The sequence below is a fragment of the Scophthalmus maximus genome, chromosome 13, assembly GCF_022379125.1.
Source record: "Scophthalmus maximus strain ysfricsl-2021 chromosome 13, ASM2237912v1, whole genome shotgun sequence".
Classification (NCBI taxonomy): Eukaryota; Metazoa; Chordata; class Actinopteri; order Pleuronectiformes; family Scophthalmidae; genus Scophthalmus; species Scophthalmus maximus.
The window spans coordinates 10,612,501-10,629,136 of NC_061527.1; the positions used below are offsets into that span (position 1 = coordinate 10,612,501).

Genomic DNA, 16,636 nt, shown 5'->3' on the forward strand with positions numbered 1-16,636 from the left:
TGTTGCATGTGAATTACTTAACGTTACCGCAGTTTGCCCTCAATGTCCTAATCTGTACACATGATGAAGGGATTTTTCTGTCATTGTTGAAAAAAAAAATCTGTCAATGAAAGAAAATATTCAGTGACTGCAACCCTTTCCCTCATACCTTTACTCCAAATTCATGTCGTTGTTGTATTAATATCGTTGAGATTGCAGAGGCACTGAAGCTAATGTAGGAAACAGCTGCCATGTGTTTCCTTTTGACCCATTTCACCACGGAGCTGTGGGTTAATTTACAGCCACTGACGGTGACTCAGTGTAGGCAAGTTAGGTTTTAACTAAGATTAGAGGCTTAGAAAGTTTTTTTCCGCTTTTTTTTTTTAACGGCCATGTCTCAGACACAGGCAGAAAAAGAAAAGGGAGGCGATAAAGGGGGAAGATTCTTATCTAGGAAAATGTGTTTAGGGAAATGGCCTCTTCCTGTTTTCAGTGAGACTAACACAGATACACCACCTACTGACAAACTGCAAGTGCAGTTTGAGGAAACACGCAGCAGTTTACGGTACCACACGCACTTAAATTTTACATTATGATCTCAAAGATTAACAACTGCTGAATCAAATTAACTTCAACTGTTTCCAGGTCCTGCTCTTAAAAAACATTCAGTTTCTAAAAAAAAATGGGCTTGCAATTAACAAGCAGTGAATAAAAGGCCACAATTCATTATTCCAATGACGCTAAACACTGGGTGATCCATAGTTGTGATTAAGATTAGGAAAGACATTCAAATATTTATGTTTAGATTTAAACTAGAGATGATTGGGGTTGATTAAGGGGCGTGGCACAGGGGCTAACAATTACCACACGCACACTCGCACAAACCAGTGTAAACACTGTACCTTGATGTCAAAGTTGCAGTCAAATCGCCTGATGAGGACGATGAAGGCGCCCGTCAAGTTGTCCCTTGGTGGGGGCTGAATGGGCTCGCACGCATTTTCTGGCCGTGCACCAATCAGGAAGCCCTGCGGGGATGACATCAAGAGAAATGTGAGTGACTTCCATGCAAGTTCTGGTACATTCCTCTGAATTCCAACAGGCTCCAAGGAGACAAACGAGGAGACATTTTTTTTGTCAAAGATGACATATTATTTACATAAAGCACCAAAAACCCCAAAACATAATGGTAATAGTAGTAATCATGATTACATTGCTGAGAGTCATGAAACTGCTTGATATTCATTTAGTTTCACTCATTCATGCATCAGAACTTCTAAAGTCAACAGTTAAAAAGCTCAGAGTTTTGCTAAGAGGCACTTTGAATTGGGATTCATATTTGCAGATTCAAAGTGACATTGATGGTCATCATCTCAATTTATACAGCTGCTCATATTGAAAGTTTGGTCATAGTTGTTGGACTGCAGGCAATCCACTAGGCAAAAACGTAACTACCTCAAAACACACATTACAGTATGACAAATGAAAGCACCAACTATGTCTGTGTGGCTAGACACAACCAAATAAAATCCTAGGTCCCAGTCTCAGCAAACCTGACCCAGAATTTGAGAGGCGCCATCTTTGTTCAACCTTCCTGCTGTTCCCAGAATAACAACATCCATCACAACCACGGATGAAAAACAAACTTGTAAAAAAAAGGGTGGAAAAAAGAAAGAAAACCAAGATGCTGAGAATTGGTTTTTCTGCAGCCCCCATCCGTCACACGGACATGGTGATGCATACATAATGAGAACAGAACATTCCACTGGAATGAGGATTACTGACCAACAAAAATGATGCATGTGTGTATGTGTGTGCAATATGCATGTGTATCATAGTCGACTGTGTTACAGTCTCAGTTTGGCCTGAAAAACGCATCTCTCTTTCTCACTCTCTCTGCAGCTTCCTGTCTTAGTCCCATTTCCAACAGCAGCTTTTGAAGTGACTGATGAGAGGGAGAGAGGGAGAGAGAGGGAGAGAGAGAGAGAGAGAGAGAGAGAGAGAGGCTGACAGACTGATAAAGGGAGGGAGAACAAAGGCAAAAACAGCAAACGATACAAATATGGAGGCAAAGGGAATCAGATACTGACCAAAATACTGGCAAAAGAAGAAAAAGAGAAGGAGAAAGACAAAAATAGAAAGGCGAAGACAAGAGAGACAGGCAGTGCAGATAAATGGACAAGAGACGATAAAAGGAAAACACACTGGAAATGTGGCGAAGAGCCCTGATATGCATTTCTCTCTGTGTGTGTGTGTGTGTGTGTGTGTGTGTGTGTGTGTGTGTGTGTCAGAGGCTGAGTGGAAAGCAGGAAGTGTGGAGTCTACCAGTGCGCGCACTCGCTCGCTCGCTCTCTCTCTCTCTCTCTCTCTCTCTCTCAAAGCCAACATTTAAAAGAAACGTCCAGCCTGGGGAGTCAGCTCTTTTACACACGCACACTCTTGTTGGCTGCCATGCCGACATCACACCAAAACAGCCTCTGAGCCACGTATGGAAAATGACCACACTGACACATCACATTTACAAACAAACCTGCAGCGACAGCAGGGAGACAAAACTCACTCTCTAGTTGTAGTCAAACATAAAAAGGACCTGACGTATGATGTGGTAAATACTGGGATAGGGGGGGATCTGTGAAATATCAAATCAGTGAGGAGAAACGTGAGGAATCACTGGCTGCCTCCCACCAACGTCACTTCTGGATGGATACCTCCTCCAGTGCAGTTAAATGACATCACTGTGCCACTGCCTCACATTCCTCCTCCTCCTCGCTTTGAAACCAGTGGCAAGAGAGCCCTCTGTTGGGTAGTGGAAAAAAAACATGGAAAAAAATACACCACCTGCCAGCACTGCAGAACGCTGAGACAGGAGGGCGGTGAAAAACAGGAAATAGCTGGGCAAGGAGGGGGAATCCTGAAAACGTACACTGAACGGAGATGAAAATGTAGCCTGTGCAATGATATCAAATTAGACAGCTAAGGACTTGATTTGTCGCGTACCACCTGAAAACCCATAACAATAAAAAATTCCCCGGTTCTAGCAGACTACAGGCTACAGCTGCAGCTTACAAATTGTGGCGTGGGGCTTTTGTGTACAACAATATCCATTCTTTTATGTTCCTGTAGTGTTAATGTGACTGTGAAGTCCTGTTTGTGTGCCGAGATTTCCTATGTGAGCCGTTTCTTTCCCACTGTCTCTTTATGTACGGTCAAAACAATTACAGTGTATTTATAGTATTTTGTTAATAAAGGTTGTTTTTCCTAAGACAACATTTTCAAACAGTCAAATTATTACAAGTTTATTAACAGACAAAAAGACCATTTGTGTATGTGTGATGGTGGCGCGCACGGACGCAGCTCCTTTGTGCTCCACTTTGAACTGGATTTTACACTGTATTTAATCTCTGTACCATGCACCATCTATCATTACTTTACAATTCTATAATCAAAATATTTTACACCCTTGACTTTCTTTCAGAGGCCTGGAAGGGGGAAGCCAGTGAAATGGGGCGACCGTGGGTCGTAGATGGGATAAAGTGAACAAGAGCAGTAAGGAGAGGGAAACAGAGTTCAGCAGTGATACAACATGTCAATGTGTCTATGGGAGTGAGATCTTCCAATCTGATGTGTTTCTGGCCCCATTTATTATCGAGTTAACCTGTACAGGGTTGTCTTTAACACTCCCGCCCACACATACCGTCAACTGTTCACTCCAAAATCATTTCCATGGGAAAACATGACTCCTCGGCTCACCTGACTTCCATGTCTTTTGACTGTGGGAGAAAACTGGAGCCACCACAGGAAACCCCATGTGGACACAGGGCGAACAAGCAAAAATGCTTAATATACAATTTCTCACTCAAAGGTTTGGCAGCCTCCTCATGTGCAGTCAGTGTCACCATATTGGGAGTTTTGCTCAACATCCAACCCCTCAAGAAAACATGTGACATGGGAGGAGTTTTCTGCCACCGCTCTGCACACAGACAATTCTTATGACAAACAAAACATCCCAAGCGATCTCCACCAAATTCAGAGCTCAACAAGAGCCTGAGGAAATAACTGTACAGGGATGTGTGCCAGATTTGTTATTTACCAACCAAGCAGAGGAAATTCATTCTGCCGTTTCTAAAATTCTTCTGTGATTTTTGGAAAAGCATTTGCAGTATGTACAGTAGAAGCCAGGCTTTTACATCAAATAAAGAGGAATATTTATATTTTGACCACACAGTATTATTATTTTTTACAGATTTTAACAGGGTGTGGCTGTGCACTTCAGAGGTTTCAGAACTGGTCAAAGTCATCCGTCATCGCCTCTCGCTGCAGCATCCAAACCACAAAGGCTTTCCAAAGGAAACTCAAGAGTCTCTTCTAAGATCACTCTATAATTGTTGAAATGCATGTGGATGCAGAAATGGAACAAAAACAAAAAAAGCCTAAAAGAGCCAAGTGGCATGACGCAAAATTTCCTGCGAAAAGGGAAGTTATTTCAAGTTGAGTATCGAATCTTAAGGTGGGGTTATATCTAAGTATGGATTCACAATGCTGAGCCTTGTCTGCACAGTGTAGCTCAGACCACTGATATATTTCATCTAAACCTGTTTCTATAAAATCAAAAAAATATAAAAAGTTCAATAAAAGGGAAGAATTGCCAATATACATAATGTTACAACGCTATGCAGAAGAACTTTCCATTGTGGTACTGCTGCTTAAGTTTGGAAAAAAAATGCTAATATTTCAAGATGTAATTTCACACTGACAAGTGCTTTTATGCTACATTTCAACTCATCTCCAAAACAAAATTATTAATATGTACATTTCAGAAATGAAACAAAGCATAACTGCATGGTGTGGGTGTAGCCAGGCTTGTAAACAGCCCCGTTTGTGTAAGTGGGAACTGGGAAGGCTCTGTTTGAAGCCGAGCTCCCTGAGGTGGGGAATCATCTATGCAGACAAACAGACTAGTGCTGCCTTGTGATGCCAGAGGTTTGTCCAGGCATTGTGCAGCTGCAGTCCTGCAGGACTACGACATCTGATTTGAGTTTATCTCATAATAATAATTAAAGTAAAATTTTAAATGCACTACAGCCTCTGCCTCACATGCATCTATGAAAGGATTGCTCAAATAATATGTTGAGACGGTATTTTCAAAGAGACCAATCATGGATTCATGGATTCATGGACCACTGGATTTCCAAAAAACAAAAACAGCAGATCACAGGTGTATGATGAAGGTTGGATGTGGTGGGAAAGACGAAGGTGATGCTAAACTTTATTCCACAGAAATCTAAAGGTATTCCACGTTCGAAATATGATCTTAGTAAATCGACAACAACTGTAAATCCCGGTTGTCGTCGTGAAACAGCTCCCTGTCAAACTCACTCAGACAGATACAGACACAGGCCAGTTTGGCCCTGACGTCCGCACGTCTGCGTGGCACTCGAACTCTCCGGCCTGACTGGACATCAGCAGGGAGAGATTAGATGTGAGAGTAACAGAGAGAGAGAGGGAGGGGGGGGGCTAAGCCTTTTCTCAGCTTTCATAACACAGAATGTTACGTAACACTGAAACACATACACACTAATCTGCATGACTGTTTGCCAAGCAACCTATACCTACAGTTCCTGTATGTATGTATGTAGTCAAAAGGTGCCATTAGATTAGATAAAATGAGACAGACTTTTTTAATATCACGCCAGGGAAATTTGTTGTAAAAATATACAATAAACAATAGAGGAAAAAACTATATAAAAAAAAGTGTTGCCTTGTGAAAGAGGGCTAAAATGTGAAGTGGTTTGGATTAAAAAGTCCATAGAAAGCGTTCTGAAATTGTAAAACTGTAAAATGTCAGAGATTTGATTTAAAAAAATTTTTTAAAGGATTTGGTGGAAGAGAATACACATTGCCACTGCTTCTGCTACCTCCCACTACTTTTATGAAGACAGGTGGTGGCAAACGGGAAATTCAGAAGTGTCTTCAGACTTCATGGACATTGACAATCGTCTCAGAGCTATTATTTATAAAACATACAATGGGGACAGAAGTTGTAACAATGCCAAAAACGAATCCGTGGGACTGTCATAATGTTGTAATGATGCTAAACATTGCATCATTAATGCAGATTAGTGACAGTAATTATGAATGCCCAAATATACAACAACACAGAGCATACCGCCATCATCCTTTGTACAATGACAACAACAACTGGGCTCTTGAATATGGGATTCACCACAATGACCAGCTTACTGTAGATAGCAGACATGAATCATCCCCTCTGTTTGTGATCAACCAGTATGCGGGTTGCTGGGTGCGGTGGGGGGTGGGTGACATAATGAAATTTCACAAAAACATTCATTATTCCGATCTACAACACACACTAGCAAAGTTATTAAACTTTAATGGAGCTGCACTTATGTCTAGCCAGACTCTAATTAGTAATCATTTTGCAGTAGTTCTGCAATGTGTGTTCCTCTGTGCAGGTGGCTGATGCAACTTTATATGCAAATCAAGAAGACAACTTGAAAAGCATATCCAAGGTTTTTTCTGCTGACAACCATTCAAAATTACCATTGATCACTGATGTAACGTTGTTGATGTAAATAAATCGTTACAAACACATTGGAAAGATTTAAAATGTAGTCTAGAATTAAAAGACAGGCTTTGGCAGGTCTTTAACTTTTTCAAAAATATATTTGCAATAGTGGCGCTAACCATTTTTTAACTAGCTTTCAAGCTGTAAAAAAAAAAGTGATGTTTACTTTTCTCACTTCCTTTATATGTTTTAAACTTTGACCACAAAAAAATCTGCTTCCCAGCTTGCCAGACAAACACCTCTGTCCCTTCTACGCTCACCTTCAATCCATCGCTGGGGAGACGATAGCCAAACCGTGCAGGCAGGTCATCAAAGTTCTCCGTTTTGTTGTCAAATGAGTACTGAAAGACGGGGAAAAATGTTTCATTACTTCTTGTGTCAAAATATATAATGGAGCCTGATGCATTATCAAAGCAAATGAAAAGGATCATCACTTCACCGAGTGATGAGTTTAGTGGTTTTGACCACTTGGGGGCATAAAGACAAAAAAACAAAAACAACAAAACCTCTACACACAAGCCTGATCTTCTAATCAATTTGTTAAAATCGAATCAATAATTTGTTACACTGTTTTATTACCGCTGCATGTTTCAAATAAACAGTTCTACACTCACGGCAGCGATGTCTGCCTCCACTGGCAGCAGGTTGAGGAAGGCGAAGAGCTGAACGGTGAAGATGGTGTAAATCTGCGTGGCCGACAACATCAGCATTCCCAGGGACAGCAGCATCTTGGCATCACGTTACAATCGCCAGCTGCTATGCCACTCACTCATAAACATACAACATAAACACACACACTGGCCGGTAGTGGAACCCCTATGCACCGCCTGCTGTTGTCACACCTAGAAAAGAGACAAAAGGCTTGAGTAAATGTAAAGCTGTTACTCAAAATTAAAAGATTTACTTGAATTTGTCAAAGAATTTTTTTGAGATTGTGCTTGGTGCACTGTGCAAAGTCGTCTTATCTTTGGCGGGTCAGGTCAGTCACTGTCTCTGAGCGTCATAGTAATAATATAATGATAAATTTCCTTTATAGAGCACTTTTCAGTTCTAAAAGCAATCTCAAAGTGCTACAGAGTAAAAACGTTTTAGATTATAGTTTAGACATCTTAGATTATAGTTTAGACATCCTGATTCAAAGGAGGCATTCTATCCATTTAATGACGACATGATTCAGAGATTTAAATACATCACGCTGACCGGGAACTGGAGGGTCTTTGGGACATCATGCACTGACACTTTTTGATCTTTGTACAAACCAGAAATCCCATCAATATTGAGCTGCTGTAATAAATACTTCTGCTTAAGACATCTACGGTCCCCGTCTTCCTGATTCAACTGCATCAATTTTTCCATCTAAGTGTTGACTGGAAGAACAGATTGAACCAGGAGCCTGTTGTGTCTCTGTCATGCTATATCACATTATTTTAATCTACTGTAAACTGATTTACAGTCGGTATCATTAAGGCAAACTGATACACATTAAGTTAACATTAAATGACGCAAATGCAATTTTCTGCACTCGTTTTCCTTGTGACACAAAGCAGCAAAACGGCAAGATAAGCTATGACACAGCAACTTTAAGGTCTTACTTTTCTGGGCAGTTTAGAGAAAAAAACATTTCCACATTTGGCTGCTAGCACCAGCTTTGTTAAACCGATTAGCTGTACTGGGATTCAGCGATCAACTCGTTGGAACAGTTAATGTTACTTTCAGATGTTTGACTCCTGTCGATCGCTGCAGCAGTACACTGTCCATGGGTTGGAGTATTCCAAGTTGGTGTGTGAAGTGGAATTTCATCTTGCAGAAAAACACATGGATCATACATTTCGATACTGAATTCAATCGCATGCAACCGCGTCGATCAACTCGGGCAGTTTATATAAGCCTGAACATAGCAAGTGTCAATCACAGCCCCTTTTCTTACTTCTTGTTCAGAGAAGTGCCGTGGACTTCATATCAGAACGTCTATCTCGCTTGGGTGCTGCTTCTCGTTTGTCCTACTTTTTCGTCTAAGAAACCACACTGCAAAGGCAGCGTATGCTCTATGGAGAACACAGAAGACCGTAGAAAAGCACTGAGAAGAGGTTTGCCATTTTCATTTAACTAGTGTGTTGGCTCAGTGTACAGATAATATTACTGCTGTATTTTCCGAGACTTTCTAGTTCCAAAGTCAGTTGCCTCATACAGATTTAAGTGCCTTGAATACTCAGCATAAGGGGGTAACAAGTAAGTTCAGTCTGGGGCAGCATGTGATCAGGTTAGGAGAAACAAACAGCTAAAGGCTTGCCAGGCTTTGGGCGATTAAGCCATGTCATCAAGCTACAAAATAGGGAACTAGTATTTAAGGATTACTTTTGATTTCTTGAGTAAATCAGAAATCCACTATGGAAGAGAATAGGCTGGATACCGTCAATAAGATTGCCAGCTTTGTATAGTATAACGTTTAGTCAAATTTCTTGCCAATATCTCTTCGATAGATAAGTCATAAGGACAGAATACTTCCTAGAAATTTTAAATATTGAATGACCTGATTTGAACTTAACTGTGCTTAAAGGACTGCTGGGTGGCGCTTGTGTTTATTCCAGACTTTAAACTAAAAAAAAAAGTAATTAATGTCTGAGACTTAAATGCTAATTCTGGGAAAAATATTATGACCATGTGACAAGAACAGCCAAAGACATAAGCATCGAGTTAAACCTGGCCGGAAATGAGGTGCTAACTCATGACAGTGAAAGGGGAAGTGAATGCAACATCTCTCATGAGAGCGATGAGCAGAAGATGACTAAACATCAAGAGACAACAATCACGTTATGGGGGGAGAGAGAAAATATATATACATACGTCAGATGCCTAAATTAACACCAGTGTGGCTTGGAGGACAAAGCAGGTAATAAGAAAACATGGTGCAAAAAATCTGCGATCAACTTCACTACAACCTCAGATCGTGCAGAGTTCACTGGGGGTGCGGTTGACACCCTGGACAGACTCACACAAACACAGCCACAGGCGTTGGTGGCACCCGACGTGAGACAGCAAAACACTTCTGGGGGAAGTGTGTTGATACACATGCATGAATCAGAGGTGCGGCGAGGACACAGTACAAGGTGTGCGGCTAGCAACGAAAACGGACGGAGACCGAGTTAGCGCGATGCTAACACAGGTGGCTAGCCCCGCTCTTCGTGGCTGTTTACCTGTCCTCCCGCCCGGAGCTGTGTCTTGTCCTCGACTTCAGCTGCTGGCGGGGACATCGCTGGGTTTCACCGTACGTCGCGTCGAGATAGTAGCACAGCGGCGAACACGCACTACCTCCCGTGTGAGCGTCGTGGGTCTCAAGGAGCGTGAACACGGAACAGTTTAATCCGCTAGCTTCTTCTCTCACGTCGGAGCGTACGCTTCCGTCACGTCCTCTGTGCCCGGACTCGGCACCTGATTGGACAGATCCTCTGTCGGTCACGCCCTTGTTGCGGAAATGACTCCAGACGTAAACAAGATCCACGTGATGACACAAACAACCGTTTACTGCCTTTTACAGTCTCGTGAGCGGAGCAGGTCTGCGTAGACACCTTTAACAGTGCTGCACCAATGCGTTACGAGATGAACTGGCTGCACCGTTACACATTTAAAAGAAGTATATACTTTAAGTTGGCTCTTTTGCAGTCGCACAATTATTATCACCCTCTTCAAAAAAAAAGTGTTGAAAACGGTTGACACTTTTAAATCTCTAGCACCCTCTATAGTCCACATACTCAAAAGATGGACATGTCAGTGCATGAGAGAGTGACATATGGATGTCATGTAAGTAAGAGCATTATCCGAGGTAAAAATTAATTATGAAATAAGCAAGTAATATAGCACAAGTGGTGGTGATTCTGCACAATTCATACTTTTACTTTGTTCATAATACTTAGTACTTTTACTTCAGTGAAATTCAGGACCTTTTAACTTTTATTTAATTTTAAATTTGTATTAATTATTCATAATAATTATAATTTGATTATTTTATGTAAGTAAAGAAATTCAGAATACGACTTCATCCCATGTGCTAAGGGCACGTGATCCATGAAATCAGATAAGTAGCAGTTCTCCCTCCTTATCATCGATTGGTGGCAGAACTTAAAAATAAATACCCATGAAGAAAAACAGAGATAAAAACCTCCAACTATATTGCACCATTAAAAATGTAAGAATAAAAGAAACATTCGAACAATAGCAGTGTTGTGATTCAGATTAATGCGCAAAGAACAGACGTCATCGCAACTTGCAGCTCTACGAGCCAAGATGGTACACAAAAACACAGTAGACAGCGTCAGACTTTAAAAGGTCAAATGCAAATGAGCTGCCCCCTGTGAAACTTTATAGAGGAACTGTAAAAGTCCAAAACATTTCAACTTACAGTTACATTCTTTCAATGCAGTTTGAAAACAGTTTCTAGTCCTTTTGTTTAACGATAAAAGGCAGAGCAAAGCATTGACGCAAGTTAGTGCTCAGGTTTGCAACCCGGGTCCCACATGCTCTAACTGTATACGGTATTGTTTGTCCGAAATACACCAGCCTAGTAATTTGGATTCACAGTCATCAAAACTACAATCACGATCCTGTTGTACATTGTAATTTACCGTATTGCCGTGTAATGTAATATATAATCTATCACTACCCTTGAACTTTGAGCCCAGGCCCATGTAATGAAGTTTAATTGTTGCTGTAAACGCAGAAGCAGGTGCATAGATAACATGAGACCATATTAAACTCCTGTTCTGTGGTTCAATGAACGTTGCCAGCAACGCATCTACTAACGCTGAGAATGATTCATTATTTGTGATTTACTCGTCCACAATTTTTTTTCACCCTCTTAATTTATTGCAAATGTTCCACCTGTTAAAGAAACCTTTAAAAAAAAAAAAACAGATTGATAAACTTAAAAAACTCCATGTCACCTAAGCCAGCTTCAATTCACTTGATATTCCAGAAATCTATTATTTTAAAGAAAAGTATTAAACCATGATTTAAAGGTATTTGGTTGACCTCCCAAGAGTAGTCATGCCTTCTTAAACCCCCACTTCACTCCTGCCCCCTCCCAACAATGCCTCTGCCTGTGACAAACTCCCCTCGCACCCTCCTCAGTCCGATCACAGCGCCACAGGGGAGCCAAACAGACGAAGGACGGCTCTCCCAACCATGAGGGTGTTTGTCTACTTCGAGGGCTCCTGCGAGCCTTTGGACATCCCTTCAGATCAGACTGTGGGGGCCCTGAAGCATCTGGTGAAGGTAATAAAAGTTCCACTCAGGGCCCAGGGCCTCCTCAATTCCTGGAGGAGCTTTGACAGCATTCTAAAAATCAGCGTGATAATTATTAGACGGAAATGAGTGTTCGATGGATTTATTACATCTTTGGCATAATGTTACTTGCAATGTTGAAATAGTATGCTTTGCTAAATGTTTTACACATGAATAGCAGTGTGCATACATCGAAAGTAACACTGACACAAAATTGGCTATTTGTAAAATTGCATGTCAATGAAATGCTACATTGGAGACATTTTTATTCAGTTTGCCTGGGAAAGCAACTGCAGCCACACACTGAACGTGGTCTATCTCGCACGTTTCTTGGTCCACACTGTTTCCTCTCCTCTCTGTAGGAAACCTTCCTTGTGCAACTCTCTGATGACGAGCAGGTCCGGCACTACCTGGAGCTGAGCTACGGTGGTGCCGCTCTGCAGGACAGCTGGACTCTGAGTGACCTGACAGTCACGAGTGGCAGTGCCATCCGGTGCCTGATAAAGGTATTAAAACATCAAAACACTTCGAAGATTTGTTGCTGTGTTGGGATTTACAGTAATAACAAGCGGATTGCAAGTATTTCAGACACTTTAATGTTTTTATTATCTGCACATAGAAGTTGTCATTCAGATATTGGTGTTATTGGTGAAATTTATGTAAGTTTTATTTAGAGGGAAATCATTTAATGGTTGGCTTAGAGCTTCAGTTTGTCGTCATTGCTTGTTTTAATGCCATTCCAGGCTCATCACTTGGCAACCTTTTGAAAAAGTGGAAAAGCAAGTGTGTGTGTGTGTGTCCCTCCTCAGCTTTTGTTATTATTTAACATCCTCATAAAATAGGTTTGTGAATGTTTCTGTCTGGGTCCATTTGCTTTGACATTTCACATGTTTTGTTTATTCTATCCCTGCTCTACTTAAATAAATACTGTACTTATACTAGTGTGTTCTGGCAAAATCCTTTTTAATGCAATTGGGTAAATCCTCTATAAACCCTTTGCAGACATATCTATGTACACTTAACCTTATAATCTATTTAATTTTTGCAAAAAGCAGTTCAGGTTCCAGGTTTCTCGCTGCAAAGTTATCCAGACTGTTCAGTACATCTAATATCTTTCAGTACTTTTCACTAAGGTGATTTTATGAGACTGTACATAATGTCGACCACACAGTGGCAGCAAACTCAAAGATCATTGCAGGATGCCCCTGATGATGAGACAAAATATAGCATTCCTTTTTTGTTTAATGCATTCATTTTGCTATATCTTTGACTTAAACAGAAACCACTACCTGTCTACTCTTGCTTTTGATTCCCAAGGATTTCATGTAAAACTATTTAAGTTGATTGTCTTGTACATGGTTGTTCATCCTAGTAAAAAAATAGGATAAATTGTAATGAAATTAAAAGTTAAATATACATTTATACAATTTTTAGTTTCAGTTGATGATAGAAGGTTTGAGTCAACGACCCTTTTGTGGGAAGTGATAACTTGTGACTTCATTGTCATCATTATTTTTCAGCGTGAGCGAAGGCCTGTGATACACGTTTTCAACGCTGTGACGGGAGAAACCTTTCCAGTCGTAGGAAGTGAGGCTATTCTGCACATGTCCGTTGCTGGATTAAAAACAATGGTGTCCGTGAAGAGTGGCCTCCCTGTCAGCACCTTCAGACTGAGCAGACCTAAAGACGTGCAACTCTACGACTGCAACCAACTGCAGGACTATGCTATTGAACTGGGTATGGTATGCTTTCTGTCTGTGCTGCCTGACTGATGCGTGTGTCTTCACAGATTGGAACATACTGAAAGTGAATTTACTGTTCTTCATGGTAAAATTTTTCATCATCGTGTCAAGATAAAGCAAGGCTGTACATTTTGTTGGCAACGACTACAGTTATGATCACAGAAGTTGACATGTTTGCAACAAGGTATAAGCCTAAAAGCTCCAATATGATGAACAAAATCAATTGACTTTACTTAAAGATTACTTTGCACATCAACTGTTGCCTTGCAACATACACACTGATAGTTAATGCAGGAGAATTTATTCATTTTGAAATCCATACAGTTTTTTTAACATAGGCACTACTCTACGGTTGGACACATGGGATGGGTGGGTGGAGTTCCTCCGAGGCTGCCTCCTGGGCCAGAGATTGACAGTTCAGAGCCACCTATCAGAGGAGAGGACTGTGATGAGGTCAGAAATTACTGACATCTATTTCCATATATACATTTATTTTCCAAAATAAATCTGAATGCAATCTTACAAACGAAACCTTTTCATTAGCTAACAACAAGTGAAAGTTTCCTCATTTTACCAGGTTTCAGCTGCGTGTGGCGCTGTACATCGCTGCCTCTTTGGGTCACCTGGATCTGGCAGGCTGGCTGCTGGAAAAGAGGGTGCATGCTGAGGAACCAGTGGGTGTCCATCCTTACCGCCAGTGGTGCCACCAGACTGCCCACCGAGATGCCATAAAGTGTCCAATCCATGCAGCAGTAGAGAGCAGTCAGCTCCAAATACTCAAACTCTTCATCGCCAAAAACCTTTTGGCCTTGGCTTGTCGGGACCCTGTTGGTCGTGACCCTTTAAAAATCGCCATTCAGCATGGGCACAGGGATTGTGTGCGCTACTTAGCCAACAAGATTTGCTCAGTTATATCACTGCCAAATATGTCCCTACCCATGCGTGTATACCTCCAGATGAAATACTGGGTGAGAGTGGGGCAGAAAAGGGCAGCCTCCAAACTACTCCTGTCCACCAGTGCTGCAGTCAAAGACAGGGTGGGAGGTATGTTGCTGGTAGATGGCTTCAACCAGCCACAGATGTCCTCCAAATCCAGGAAAGCTGAGACCAAACTAAAAAGAGGAATCAGAGCCAAAGCTCTGCGACACTTACCACCCATCAGCAAATCAGTTAACCCTGGTGACCTTGAAGAGACACAGAAAAGGTGGAAGCAGGATGTAAAACACATGGATGGTGGCCCAGAGATGGGAGACAGCATTCTTTTCAGGGGCAGGTCTACACTCCCACCAGTTACTAGAGGAAGAACTTCCAAGCCGGAGTGTGCCGGCCCATCACTAAAATCTTCCAATAATGTGCCTGCATCTCTGGAGTCCTTCTCTCAGCACTGTGGCCGAACACCAAGAGAAAATGCCATCTACTTCCTGAGTATAGCCAGGTCTCTATAATCTCTACCATATGTGCTTGTGTAAAGGAAATCACTGTAGAATAGGTGTTGCATACATTTTACCATTTCTATGTATACTTTAAGAGTTTCCGGGACTAGACTAATCTCTGGCCTACATCGTTGGATGTGGTGGAAAACTAAGAATTTCTGTTTACATTGTAAAACAGGAGGGTTTTCAGCAGAGGTAATGAAATGCTATACACAGCAACTTTATTTTACTCTTTGTGATTAATTTATTTCTCTTTGATATAGTTCCTTCACAGAAAAACCTTGGTCGAAGCAGCTGAACATTGCACGATCTTTGGTCAGGAAGCCCGTCCAGGTCATGTCGTGATGATATTCATGGATGCCGTCAGTACACTTACTCACAAGTCGTATCCAGATCCACCAACCATCAGCCTGACTGCATGTGGCTCTCCCATCAGCTGCCTGCAACACTACTCTGGACATGAGGAATCGTTCTGTGTGACAGCTGAGATCTCTATCTCAGGCTTAGTGTGTCATTAGGAATTAAATCTGTCTGTGTTTATGTGCTTTGCCAAATCTCTGCCTTTCTTTGCTATTTGCAGAAAAAGGAAAGGTTTCAGATACATATCGTGGATATAGACATGTGCATATTTAACTGACTTACAATTAAATGAAACGTGATTGACATTTTGTGTGGGACAAAAGTCCAAGCAAGGTCTGACCACCTTGGCTGAAATGACTTGCTTAAGTTGAAAATCAAGGCTTAAACCACTAATATATTGTATGTTATCTTTTACATATACATTCAATAATATGTTGATAAAATATTGACCATCTTCCTCATGTACAATTGTCTGCCTCCCCCCATTATATATGGCATCTCCCTTTATTCCTGATCTTCCCATCACATCATTCAATAACCATCTGTTTTACTTTTCCTGTTTTTTATTTCATCTTTAATTATATGTGATTTGTTTTTCAAATTTCTCTGATGTGTCTTAAGCGAAATACATTGTTATGCTTAATTCGCAGGCTGACTTTAATGTTTGTTATTTGGCCGTTGATTACCTCATTCATTCAAGAGTAATTCATTGCAGTTGTGCAAGTGAACATAAACATAGGACAGAGAATCGAGTGATGGTTTATTCGTAGAATTCATGTTTGGAGAAGACTGCTTCAAATGAGCTTTCCTCCCACATCTAATTTCTCTCATGGATTCAGCGAACCTCACTTGAAACTAAAATCACACTTGGTTCGAGGACGGATGGTGAGGAAGCTCAGGATCACATCACCTGTAGGACAAAGGTAGTCGTAGACCCAGCGTGTTCTTTCTTGAATGTTCTTCCAGTGTTGTATTCACTGCCCCTGACTCATCGGGCCTGCTACCACTCATTCAGCGTCCACGCACTTTGGGAGCACATGAAGGACCCAACAACAGAGCGCAGGAAATACATTCCTTTTGAAATACAAAAAATACCCCACCCGCCAAAAAAATGAACTGTTTTTGTAGTCCACCTTATTTCACTCAAATAGTGTAGAGCAGACTTCCTCGTCGCCTCCGAAACAGAGAAATCCCAGTGCACCTGAAGGCATCACAGGCGCAAAAGGTAATCTCGCGATGTTTGGCGCCAAACCGTCCCGCTA

The 16,636-nt window shown here is 41.3% G+C and overlaps 2 protein-coding genes and 1 long non-coding RNA gene across 4 annotated transcripts in view; 1 reads left to right on the plus strand and 2 right to left on the minus strand.

Annotated features, from left to right (window-relative positions):
- rnf13 (ring finger protein 13) overlaps nucleotides 1-9,934 on the minus strand; it is a 33,778-nt gene extending 23,844 nt beyond the window's left edge. Inside the window, exons 1-4 of the mRNA XM_035646712.2 lie at nucleotides 9,757-9,934; nucleotides 7,177-7,404; nucleotides 6,823-6,903; nucleotides 882-1,004 (exon numbers count right to left, since the gene is read on the minus strand). Coding sequence (XP_035502605.1) covers nucleotides 882-1,004; nucleotides 6,823-6,903; nucleotides 7,177-7,290 — 318 coding nt within the window. The 5' untranslated portion in view covers nucleotides 7,291-7,404; nucleotides 9,757-9,934. The remainder of the gene's footprint in view (nucleotides 1-881; nucleotides 1,005-6,822; nucleotides 6,904-7,176; nucleotides 7,405-9,756) is intronic.
- On the plus strand, nucleotides 9,041-16,309 carry LOC118317757 (protein ANKUB1-like). 2 transcript variants are annotated; one of them, XM_035646711.1, is made up of 7 exons: nucleotides 9,041-9,452; nucleotides 11,687-11,830; nucleotides 12,202-12,345; nucleotides 13,360-13,576; nucleotides 13,920-14,034; nucleotides 14,159-15,016; nucleotides 15,278-16,309. In XM_035646711.1, the coding sequence occupies exons 2-7, from the start codon at nucleotides 11,741-11,743 to the stop codon at nucleotides 15,357-15,359; spliced, it is 1,506 nt and encodes a 501-aa protein (XP_035502604.1). In that variant the 5' UTR covers nucleotides 9,041-9,452; nucleotides 11,687-11,740; the 3' UTR covers nucleotides 15,360-16,309. The 2 variants fall into 2 exon arrangements, with proteins under 2 accessions (XP_035502604.1, XP_047192568.1); XM_047336612.1 differs by lacking the exon at nucleotides 9,041-9,452 and having other exon boundaries at nucleotides 10,134-11,830.
- Nucleotides 13,866-16,634, minus strand: LOC118317761. The gene is made up of 4 exons (XR_004795520.2): nucleotides 16,285-16,634; nucleotides 14,734-14,765; nucleotides 14,156-14,225; nucleotides 13,866-14,008 (listed from the first exon to the last, which is right to left on the minus strand). It is a non-coding gene; the product is annotated as an uncharacterized LOC118317761 (long non-coding RNA).
- Nucleotides 16,635-16,636: the final 2 nt, after the last annotated feature.

What these genes read in the sequence shown, in the direction of transcription:
- LOC118317757 (XM_035646711.1), top strand. Translation starts at nt 11,741, where the DNA reads ATGAGGGTGTTTGTCTACTTCGAGGGCTCCTGCGAGCCTTTGGACATC. An exon ending in CCCTGAAGCATCTGGTGAAG is followed by an intron (nt 11,831 to 12,201) that starts GTAATAAAAGTT and finishes TCCTCTCTGTAG; the next exon opens with GAAACCTTCCTTGTGCAACT. An exon ending in GAGGAGAGGACTGTGATGAG is followed by an intron (nt 14,035 to 14,158) that starts GTCAGAAATTAC and finishes TCATTTTACCAG; the next exon opens with GTTTCAGCTGCGTGTGGCGC.